At 39.0% G+C, this 12,415-nt stretch overlaps 1 protein-coding gene across 2 annotated transcripts in view; it reads left to right on the forward strand.

Moving 5' to 3' along the window:
• The window catches only part of DGKK (diacylglycerol kinase kappa), a 420,961-nt gene that overhangs the window by 388,894 nt on the left and 19,652 nt on the right, over positions 1 to 12,415 (forward strand). For both annotated transcript variants that reach the window (XM_033946472.1, XM_033946473.1), the window contains 2 exons: positions 3,137 to 3,254; positions 7,413 to 7,499. In XM_033946472.1, the coding sequence (XP_033802363.1) occupies positions 3,137 to 3,254; positions 7,413 to 7,499 (205 nt within the window). The remainder of the gene's footprint in view (positions 1 to 3,136; positions 3,255 to 7,412; positions 7,500 to 12,415) is intronic.

The raw sequence follows: 12,415 nt of genomic DNA on the forward strand, positions 1-12,415 counted from the left end.
TTATTTAATAGACAAGTTCAATTTTACGGAAATTCAAATAAAGCTGGAAAATTATTGGCAAATTTCCTTAAAGAAAAAAAAAAGAAAATCCAAGATTATTGCAATTAAAGATATACAAGGTAATACACACACTAACAATAAAGACATTTTAAGACAATTTCTTGATTTTTATAAAGATTTATATTCTTCTGAATCTTATGAAAATAAAGAACAAGATGGACAAAAATTTTTAAATTCATTTATTGGACCAAATGTTCCAGATCATATAAAAAGAAGTTTAGAAGAACCTATATCTTTAAAAGAAATAGAATCAGCATTGAAGTCTCTTAGAGTTGGATCCGCTCCGGGTGGTGATGGTTATACGGTTGAATTTTATAAATCATTTCAAAACATTATTTTACCATATCTATTAAAATTGTATCAATATCAAATGAATAATGGAAATATATCAGGTACTATGGCTGATTCATTAATTATTGTCTTACCAAAACCAAACAAAGATCCTACCTTGGTTTCAAATTACAGGCCTATTTCCTTATTAAATGTAGATGGTAAATTAATTTCTAAAGTACTAGCAATAAGATTGGCAAAAGCTCTTCCTTTCATTATTGATGTACATCAAACAGGATTTATTGCTAAAAGACACTCATCACATAACACCAGATTAGCATTTCACTCTTTAAATTTAGCAAAAAATATGAATGATCCAACTTTTATGCTATCTTTGGATGCAGAAAAAGCATTTGATAGAGTAGAATGGAAATTTATGTATCAATCTCTAGAATGGTTTGGAATAGGACCCGGTTTTATTAAAATGATTCAGACATTGTATAGCTCTCCTGGTGCAAGATTATATATAAATAACAATTTATCAGATAAATTTAATTTGCAAAGGGGAGTTAGACAAGGATGTCCTTTGTCTCCCTTACTTTTTGATATTGTTCTAGAACCCTTGTTAATTGCAATTAATCAAACTAAGGAGATAAGGGGAATCCCATTTTCTTACTGGGAATATAAACTTTCTGCATATGCAGATGATATCTTATTATATTTGAGAGAACCGGGGATTACTATTCCAAATTTACTTAATCTTCTAGAGGAATTTGGAAAATTCTCTGGATATAAAATTAATTGGAGTAAATCAGAAATTCTTCCAATTAATGTTCACTGCACCAAAGGATTATTTGATTCATATTCATTTATTTGGAAAGAGGAAGGATTAAAATATTTAGGAATTATGATCAAAAATACAATTGATGATACAGTCAAAGAAAATGAAAAACTTTTATTGAAAAAAATTACAGAAATGTGTGAACAATGGAATCCTTTACATCTTTCATGGTGGGGAAGAATTCAAACAATTAAAATGATGATATTGCCTGTAGTTTGTTATCAAATGAGTATGATACCAATATTTTTTCAGGGGTCCTTTTATAAAAAATTAAACAATATTATTACAAAATTTGTTTGGTTTGGGAAAAGACCCAGAATTGCTTTAGTATCTTTACAAAGACCAATTATGGAGGGAGGGGTAAATTTTCCAAATTTTTATAGGTACCATCAAGCCTATATTCTAAGACAGGGTATGTATTGGATCCTCCCAGATCTCATGGAGAATGTACCAGATTGGCTATATTTAGAATGGCGGCTCCTGTTCCCATTACATTTAGATCATTTAATTAGTATAACAATGCCCAGAAGATACAAAGAAAACAGAATATTATTAGACACTTGGAAAACATTAAGATATATAAATAACCTATCACCAGATCCAATTTGTAAATCACTAAATCAATCTATTTGGGTAAACTCCAGGATCAAAATTGGCGGATTTAAGATCGTCTGGAAACAATGGATAAGTGCAGGTATACGAACATTAAATGATGTCATTTCAGAAGGTTCACTGCTTAGTTTTTCACAATTGCAAAATAAATTTGGCTTAAATAAATCACAATATTTTAAATGGATGCAATTGAAGCAGGCCATTCAGGTAGGGTTCCCTGAATGGAAAAATCTTAATACTCAATATAGTCTGCAGGTTTTATGTTTCCAGGCGGATTTCTTGGGTCACCAAGCCGCAAAATGGTACAAATTGATATATGGATTTTTAAATAAAAAAAAGAAAACTGGTCTTAGGGATATTTGGAGTATTGAGATTGGACAGACAATTTCTGCGTCTCAATGGCCACGATTTTGGTCCTGGAGATTAAGATCTACAAAGTCAGCATCTATGAGTCAAACATGGATGTTTTTATTACATAGAGTGTTATGGACCCCTACGCGCTTGCAAAAGATAGATAATACTAGATCCAATAGATGCTGGCATTGTAAAATAGAAATAGGGACGTTAGATCATCTAATTTTTTTTTGTCCCTGTGTAAATGCCTTTTGGAATATGATTTGGCCCCAAATTAACAAATTACTAGAAAATCATGTAGGACTCTCATATGACACTGTATTATTTGGAACTGCAATGAGAACTCAGAGTCCGATCTCAGTAAACAATAATAAACTACTATTAATATTGACAGGAGTCGCCATGCAACAAATAACTCAGAATTGGAAAGACTATACCAAATTAAATTATACGTTCTGGTGGAACTCTGTCTGTCATATATACAAAATGGAAAAAGTAATAGCATTACAACACGGGAACATTCATAATTTCAATAAAATTTGGCAACCATTGACTAATTATTCTAATGATTAGATTTCTTAGCACAATTATAATACTTATATAGAAAAGGGGAGGGACATGTATAATTTTTAGAATCATTAATTGGAAAAAGGGGAGGGATGTATAACTTTTGATTATATATAATATATACTGTTTATAAATTAAGTTGTATTAATGATAGATACAATGATATATAGTAATTAATTATATCACTTGAATTTCAAACATTGTAAAAATTGAAAAATTCAATAAATAAAATTAAAAAAAAAAAAAAAAAATAACACACATAACAATACATCCTAATACAATACATAACAATCTTCTCAATTTTCATCACATATAGCAGTCACCTCTCTACTTCCACAATCATCTTCAGGTACATAAAAGGCAAAGAACAAGATAGGGACAAAGTTGGGGAAATGAGCCATGTCATGAACCTCTTTCTTTGTCATGCTACAGAATCCATGAGGCTGCCAAGACACATAAGACCATAGAGCAAGAGCTGGCCCATGTGGTTAATAGCAGCTCCCTGGCGCTGAATGAAGCCTTTCCCAACAAATCCAACAACTGCCCTGAGGTAAGAACCAGCAGAGGTGTCATCGGGAGCTCAACCAAATTAGACAGTGTCACATGAAAATGTGCCAAGGACCAGAGCACCAAACCATTAGCAGTTTATATCACAAACAGTATTCTTACTCTGACATGTCAATTACATTTATTTATTTATTTAATTAATTTGTTTTATAACCCATTCTCTCCAAAGAGCCCAGAACAGGTTACAGGTCAACATACACAATATACAGTTAACAATTTGCCATAGTTACAGTACAATTTTTTTCAGATACAAATTTTTATCCTAACTCGACACATACTAGGGAACTAATACCAATATCCATAATATACAGTTTACAGATTAAATTAGTCATGGTGTCCAGTCAAAAGCGCACGAGACAATCGTGTGCGGACAAATCCGCCCAGATAATCGCACTTAGGATGTCAGTGCGCTGGATTTCAACACTATTTTAAAGCACTCTGAGGGGGTTTGGGGGGAACCCTCCACTTACTTAGAAATGTTGCCATTCCCGTTGGGGGATTGGGGGAACCACCCCATTACAGAGCAAACAGTAATTTTTCCCTAAAAAACAGGGGAAAAGGCTGTTTCCTCTGTAATGGGGGGGTTCCCCCCCAACGGGAGTGGTAACATTTCTAACTAAAGTGGTGGGGTTCCCCCACACACATCCCTTCACAGCGCTTTAAAATAGTGCTGAAATCCAGCGCGCTGACATCCTGCGCGCGATTGTCTGGGTGGGTTCGTCTATGAGCCATTAGTCATAGTTACAGTGCAAGATTTCTTAATACAAGTTTTTATCCTACTGCAACACATATCGAGGATCTTGTATCAATATACATATCTTAGTAATCTCTCGGTCGTGAGCAGGGGAGTTAGGTGAACAGATATGTTTTTATTGCTTTCCTAAAGTTAAGGAGTCCTTCAAGGGATCTAATTTGCAGGGGCAGTCGATTCCAGTGGCTCCATATGAAGTGGGAGTAGGAACGTTGTTTGGCTTGAAGGGCACGGTCTGGGGGTGTATCGAGATGTATTTCAACTTGGAATCGAAGGGACCTGTTCGGCACATACAAAGGAAGCTTGGTCGTCATGTAGCCCGGAGCCATGTGGTACAAGGATTTGAATGCTAGCATCAGGCCCTTGAAGACACAATCAGGGGATTCTTTGAGATGAGATGAAAATATTGCATGAGGGAGTTTCTCATTTTTCATCTCTTTCTTTTTTTTTTTTGGGGGGGGGGGTGAGAGAAGTTTTTTAGTTTGATATTGGGCAGCCAGCAGTGCTTGATGGTAATTAGCATGTTTATGGGTTGTGCTTTTGGATCCTGATTCTATAAAGAGTGCCTACCATTAGGCGCCTAGCTTGGTGTGGCTAGCCGATCTAGATGCCTAACTTTCCCCCCTCCCCTTTTAGTAAGCCATGGTAGAGATTTCTATCATAGCCTGAAGCACTAAATGCTCCAACACTCATAGGAATTCTACGTACTTTAGAGCAGAATTGGAACATTTAGTGCTCTGGGACACAGTAGAAACCTCTACTGCAGCTTAGTAAAAGGGGGTTTAATTTTTTAATTGGTCCAATCAACACTATTTATTGAACAGCACCATTAAAAAAAACCAATTAAAAAAACATTTTTAAAAATTAATTTTCGGGTAAGCACCGATCTCGGTAGGTGCCATGAAAATGTCTACACCGAGGCACCTACCTGAAAAGTAGGCATGGTTAGGGATAGAGTTTGGGCGTGATTGCCTTAGAACCCAGTAGGCGTCAATGTTAAGTACCAGTAAATTAGGCCAAGAAAACCTTGGCCTAATATACCAACACCTAATGTTATGACCCCCCCCTACTGGCACCTAAGTCGCTGCTTTGAGTGATTTTACAAACAGCACTTAGCGGTTGATTTGACAACTGCGCCAAACAGCACCTAGCCGCTAGGAGCCGTTTATAGAATTAGGGCCATAGTCTTGGTTTTTGGGCTCATCTCTGCCAGGGTCACTGTAAGAGTATTAGGCAAATCTTTAGCCTTGTACCCTCATGAGATGTTGATAATTATACTGAATAATCATGTTCACTCCAACACTGCCCTCCCTTAATGATCTAAAAAAAATACATAAATGGCCATCATATTTGTAGATATTAAACTTCATTTCATATATGCACATACAGACACACACAGGAAGTCTTGAAATGTCATTTGTCCAGGTAAACAGGCAGTTTGAGGTTGCCTACCCCTCCATATACAAGTACTCACTGATGGTTTTTTGAGTTAATGTGACTCTCAGAACCAGGGCTTTTATTGTGCCGATACACGTTGGCACAGTGTACCAGCACCTTTTTTATTTGCTTACCCCCCACCTCATCCCCCCAGATGGCTGCAGTCTGGAATCTCTCTCCTTCTATCCTCAACTCCTTTCCCCAAGTCTAACCTTCCTTTTGGATTTCCAAGAGTTGTAAGTGGCAGCGATTCCCACACTCTTCCCTGTGCCATCCCGGCCTCTACTCTTTACTGCAGCTCGCCTCTGAGGAAACAGGAAGTACATCAGAAAGGTGGACCAAAGGAGAGAGAAGAGGCTAGGTCCAGTGGCAAGGTAGCATTTGGGAATCACTGCTGACGATGAGTATTGGAGAGCCAAAAGGAAAGTTAGACTCTGATTGGCTCAGGCAGTGACTGGAAAATAAGACAGCAGCTCAGAACCACCACAAAAAAAAAAATGCCCCCCTCCTCCCCGAACTCAAAACCAAAGCTTGGTAATCTAGTGGCCAACCCCACAATGCCGGTTTCTCTCCCCCCCCCCCCCAACCCCCTGTACTTAAAAAATAAATTGGCAGGAGAGATATCTGCTCCTTCCTGCCACAGGTCCAGGACCTCCCATGCTGATGATCCCTCATCTTATTCCGACAAAAGTCCGGAGGGATGCCCACTCCCTTCTGCCTCTGGGCCCGCCTCTTCAAAATACCATTCCTTCTCTTTTCCAACACATCCTGGGATGCCCTGATTGGCTCAGGGATGGGACCCTAGGCACCTGAGATGCAACCAATTTTATTAATTGACAAAATTATTAAAAACAGTTGTAGCTGTCACTGGTAACACAGTTGTAGCTGTCACTGGTAACACAATAGAATGACAAAAGTTTGTGCGTTGTAAAAATGTCACCTTGACGATAATTACAATTTCTTCAGTAGACAAATAGTATGATACACAGATGGGCTTCTATAGATGAATAGAAACCTAGGACCCTTCTTTTTTTTTTTTTTTAATGGGCGCAGCTGTTGTGCATGTGTAACACACGAATAACAGCTGCACCCATTTTAAAAAAGGCTGTTCAGCTGATCAGGACAATGGGCGGCTCTGCGGAGTCCTGCCAGTTCAACTAATTGTGGATTCCCCTGCCCCAATCAGCTGAACCGGCAGGCAGAGAGAGCGGGGCTCTTTTTTGAGTTGTTTTTTTTGACAGGCAGGCAGCAGGAGGAGCTGTGTTAGTGATTGCTCTTCTGAGCAAGCACCAGGCACAGTTCCTCCCCCTTTTACTGGTGATGCTCTGCATGAATAGCACGAATATAATTTGCATGCTATTGTGCTGAGCACTGTTAGTAAAAGAAAAATCGCTCCCACCATAGTATTTTTTACTGTGGTGTCTGAAGCTTTGTTTTGCTTTGTGTGCAGCTGCTGTCTGCTGCCACCCTCAGGAAATACCTAGTCTGCCTGATGGTTAAACCAGCCCTGAATTTTCTGAAAACTGGTGTCATTCGCACAGGATGGCTGTAAGGCAGTAGTTCTCAACCCAGTCTTCGAAACACATCCAGCCAGTTTGGATTTCAGGATAGTTATGAGACAGATCTGCATACAGTGGAATCAGTGCATGCAGACCTATCTCATGAATATTCATTATAGATACCCTGAAACTAGAGTGGCTGAGTGTGTCCCAAGAATTCATTGGGAACCTTTGCTGTAAAGAAAGATGTGAGGAATTTGTAAACACACAAATAGAAAATTTATCATGCTCCTATAGTCATTATCTTTTTGTTTAAAGAGATGATAATGACCATTATCAGTAACACATTGGATTTTCAGAATCCAGTTTCTTATTTGTAATTGTTGCCATGAGTGAATTGGAAGAGGTTCTCTCTCCTCTTTCTTATTACATGTTCTCGGTTTTACTGCCCTAGGGTCTGAGCAGGAATACTGCGGTGGATTTGTCACTCAGTGTGAAGGCACTGTGCACGGAAACAAGAGCATTTCTGGAAGGAAAACAGGTGAGCATAGCTGTTAATTATAGGTGGGATAGATTGCGCTCTTTATCCTACCATGTAGGGACAAATCTCATGAGAGTTCCTTTTTACTGAGTAATAGAATGGGTTGTCAGCAGTCTTCCGTGAAAAGGTTTTGGCTTTACACAGGCTCCATTTGTAATATGTTAATACAGGGTGCCCACAAAAACACTCCTTGAGTTTAAATGGTTACAAAACCAAAATTTATTGGAATATTCTTTCATCTTTGAGGCTACAGTTTCATCAACTCATACAGTTTCATATGGTATCTGTTGATTACATACACTCGATGTGCACCTGTTACTCGGCAAACATCGATGCGATAATCGAGCTCGGACCAGACTCTCCGAAGCACATCTGGCATGATCACGTTTATAGCTTCAGTGATGCATTCTTGCAGATCATCCATAGTTGCGGGTAGTGGAGGTATGTACTCTCTGTTTCCTATGCTACAGCCAGTTTTTAATCCACGTGAGTATTTCACCCGCGAACCATAGAATCGAGGGTGAAATACTCACTTGGATTAAAAACTGGCTGGAGCATAGGAAACAGAGAGTGTGGGTAAATGGACAATACTCGGGCTGGAAGAGCATCACCAGTGGGGTGCTGCAGGGCTCTTCAACATCTTTATAAACGATCTGGACATAGGTACGAAGAGTGAGGTGATTAAATTTGCAGACGATACAAAATTATTCAGAGTAGGATTGCGAAGATCTCCAACGTGACATAATCAGGCTCAAGGAATGGGCATCAACATGGCAGATGAGGTTCAACGTGGATAAGTGTAAAGTAATGCATGTTGGTAACAAAAATCTCATGCACGAATACAGGATGTCCGGGGCGGTACTTGGAGAGACCTCCCAGGAAAGAGACTTAGGAGTTCTGATCAATAAGTCGATGAAGTCGTCCATGCAATGTGCGGTGGCGGTGAAAAGGGCGAACAGAATGCTAGGAATGATATAGAAGGGGATCACAAATAGATCAGAGAAGGTTATCATGTCGCTGTACCGGGCCATGGTGCGCCCTCACCTGGAGTACTGCATCCAGCACTGGTCACCGTACATGAAAAAGGACACGGTACTGCTCGAAAGGGTCCAGAGAAGAGCGACTAAAATGGTTAAGGGGCTGAAGGACTTGCTGTACAGTGAAAGATTAGAGAAACTGGGCCTCTTCTCCCTCGAGCAGAGGGGACATAATTGAAACATTCAAGGTACTGAAGGGAATAGACTTAGTAGATAAGGACAGGTTGTTCACCCTCTCCAAGGTAGGGAGAACGAGAGAGCACTCTCTAAAATTGAAAGGGGATAGATTCCGTACGAACGTAAGGAAGTTCTTCTTCACCCAGAGAGTGGTAGAAAACTGGAATGCTCTTCCGGAGTCTGTCATAGGGGAAAACACCCTCCAGGGATTCAAGACAAAGTTAGATAAGTTCCTGCTGAACCGGAATGTATTCAGGTAGGACTAGTCTCAGTTAGGGCACTGGTCTTTGACCAGAGGGCCGCTGCGTGAGCGGACTGCTGGGCACGATGGACCACTGGTCTGACCCAGCGGCGGCAATTTTTATGATCGCGTTTATAGCTTCAGTGATGCATTCTTACAGATCATCCATAGTTGCGGGTAGTGGAGGTATGTACCCCCAGAGGAAAAAGTCACAAACAGTAATGTCCGGTGATCTCGGGGGCCACTTGAGGAACACCTGGTCATTTTGTCGCAATGCATTGTCTGAAGGTTGTAACTCCTGCACCAATTGCAGCATACAAGGGCGAAAGTACAAGCGATTGTGTAAGATCTTGCTAGCCGTGCTTTTTGGGACTTGTATTTGCTGTCATCTTATTTATAAACATATTCCAATAAGTTTTGATTTTGTAACCATTTAAAATCAAGGAGTGTTTTTCTGGGCACCCTGTATTAATTTTATTTACTTACTGCATTTGTAGCCTGCCTCATAATAAAATTGAGATTGCAACTTGAGCACAATCAAGTTAAACACTCACACACAGAACAAACATAAAGAAGTTTAAAATTTTTAAAATTCCAAAGAAAACTAAAAAATTTCAGAATGAAAACAATAAACGTTTCACTGCTACATGATATTAGAAACAATTGTCCATAATATAATTTTAAATGTAAAACAGCAAATTAGCCAGTATCTGCAAGAAGGTTTGGCCTTTAATTGCTTACTGAATATCAATAAGCTCGAGTCTATTCTAAGACATGGCAGAGCTCTGAACAACCTGCAATATGAGTGTCCCAAATCAGGACTACTAACACTACTCAGAGCACCACAGCCAAGTAGGGGAGGCAATGGATAGAGCATTATTTTGGTGTCCCTTCCTCTCTTGCACCCTGTGTGGCCACACCCCCTGCACAAGGCTTTCTACAGCTCTGATGTGTAGTACCCTCAAAATAAATTTGGGCAAAACCCAACTAAATGCAGTTACAGTAGCCCATGTCACTGAGCACGGACACTTGCCGCATGGAGCAAAAATCAATTAAATGTAAAAGATATCTCAAGCAGTGCCACAGGTATAATTTGTAAAGTGGCACTGATAATTGCCTTGACCTGTTCTTTACAAGCGTGAGTCATGTAGATTGCAAGTTATGGACAGCAGAGATAACGATAGATTTCTCATGGAGATGTTCAGGCCAACTGGTGGAGGAGATTGACTGACTTAAAGGATCTGTTATGGACAAAATTGAGGGTAATTCCAGAAGGAGCCACCTAGTTTTAGTCAAAAAGAATGTATGTAAATGCTGGTATTCTAGTCATTTATGCGCATATGTAGATAACAAAACAATAAACCAATAGCCTCCAGTATAAGCGCTGGGAGAAATACTCAAAACTTAACCCATATATGTCTTATGCATTCAATTCAGTTCAGTGAATATACACTTACTGGGGAAAAATAGCCTCAGAAGCTGCAGAAAAATTGGTTCACTGAAGAGCCCTGATGAAATGATTTTTTAATCATGAAACGTTGGCCTTCGTCGGCTATTTTTGTGAGGAGATTCCACTAGTGCCTGCATCATGCTATGAAGTTTTTATGCTGACTCTAGAGTGGTGCTTGCACTTTTTTTGAATTACATCTAATTACTTTAATGTTTAAGCCACTTCAACGGGGTTATTTTTTGCCTATGATAGAATGTTGGAGGGCAGCTAATGAGCTATTTAAGCTCCCCTTCATAACCTGGAGCACCAATTGTTCTGTAGCTTCTGAGGCAATTTTACCCCAATAAGTGTATATTTACTGAACTGAATTTAATGCATAAGACATATGTGGGTTAAGTTTTGAGTATTTCTCCCAGCGCTTATACTGGAGGCTATTGGTTTATTGTTTTGATTAATTTTCTCCAGTTCCTCTTTGCTTTTTTCATATGTAGATAACATACATGTGTAAATGAACATTTTCCAGCCACACAAGTATTCTTTAAGTATGCCTCAAGATATGATGGTGCCCCCACATTGCAAGTGTTTCTGTTTCTATTTATTTAGCTTTTGATATACCTTTCACAACAAAATCAAAATGGTGTATAAACATTAAATAGTCCAGTCCATTCTCAAATTTAACATTTTTATCCAAGGTCCTGAAGAAGGAAACTTATAAACAACTGCTATAATTCTGTGAAGTGACCATGTTATATCCATAGCAATCTGGCTTTCGGGCTGCTCACAGCACATAAACAATTATAACTGCATTACTGAATGAAGTTCATATTGCGTTTGAAAGTATTAACATAATTCTAGCTGTCTCATTAGATTTCACAGCAGCTTTTGATTTATTGATCACACTTTTCTTTTGAGTAGACTCTCTGACATCAGCATAAAAGGTGCCGTTTTTCACTGGTTTACTTCCTTTCTCCAAGACAGACTTTTTCTGTTGTGACACAATCTGCTGAGTCTAAGAAACACCTTCTGGGGTCCCACCATTATTATTCAATATTTACATTAGCCCATTATGCCTTCTGATTCAGGAATGTGAAGTCAGTATGTATTATTACACAGATATCCACCTAGTACATCAGGCTGATCATCTTTCACTAGACCTTCCACTACTTAATCATTGTCTATCTGTAATTTCTATACCGCTTCAGCAAAACCATTTAGTTCTCAATCCCACTTAGTCAACTGTGATGTAGTTGACAGGGAATTCCATAGTACCATCACTGTCACCTATGCATCTAGGCTCACCTTAGGTATGCTTTGGTGGACTCATTTAGATATTTAGGAATTATCCTAGATAAACAGCGTTCGTTTAACCAGCATATCTCATTACATTATATTACATTTTTGGACCGCAAAACCTCACGGATCGATACGGTTCACAAAAACAGAAAACTGGACAATCCCAGAGAATGACAGAGTGATCATCAATCAATTAAATTCTCTAGAAATTTTACAAACAGTATTTCTATGTGCTCTGTCAGTTTAGGGTTGTATAGGATTTTCTACATGTTTTGAATCGTGAAACCATCTTATGTGCTACTGTGGCCTCATGCTTGGACTACTGTAATGTAGTCTATACAGGTCTTCTGAAGTCATTTCCAGTCAGTCCAAAATATGGCTATTATGCTCTTTTGTGGAGCTAGGAAACATGATTATGGGTCACCTTTGCTGTATCAACACTAGTGGCTTCCAATTCAGTACCGATTCAAGAATAAGATACTTTTACTTGCTTATAAGGCCCTCCACATCGGCTCTCCTCCATACCTCGCTTCATTCGTGGTCCCATATCATCTAGTCTGCTATCTCCGTTCCTCATCTGAACTACTTCTTACTTTACCATCATTGTCCAAAGCATACCTAGATTCAGCTAGGCTTTCGGCCTTCTTTTATCTAGTACCAGCATTGTGGAACTCTTTACCTTTAGCTCTTAAGGCCGAACTCTGTTGTGAAATTCAAA

Source organism: Geotrypetes seraphini, chromosome 5, assembly GCF_902459505.1.
Source record: "Geotrypetes seraphini chromosome 5, aGeoSer1.1, whole genome shotgun sequence".
Taxonomy (NCBI): domain Eukaryota; kingdom Metazoa; phylum Chordata; class Amphibia; order Gymnophiona; family Dermophiidae; genus Geotrypetes; species Geotrypetes seraphini.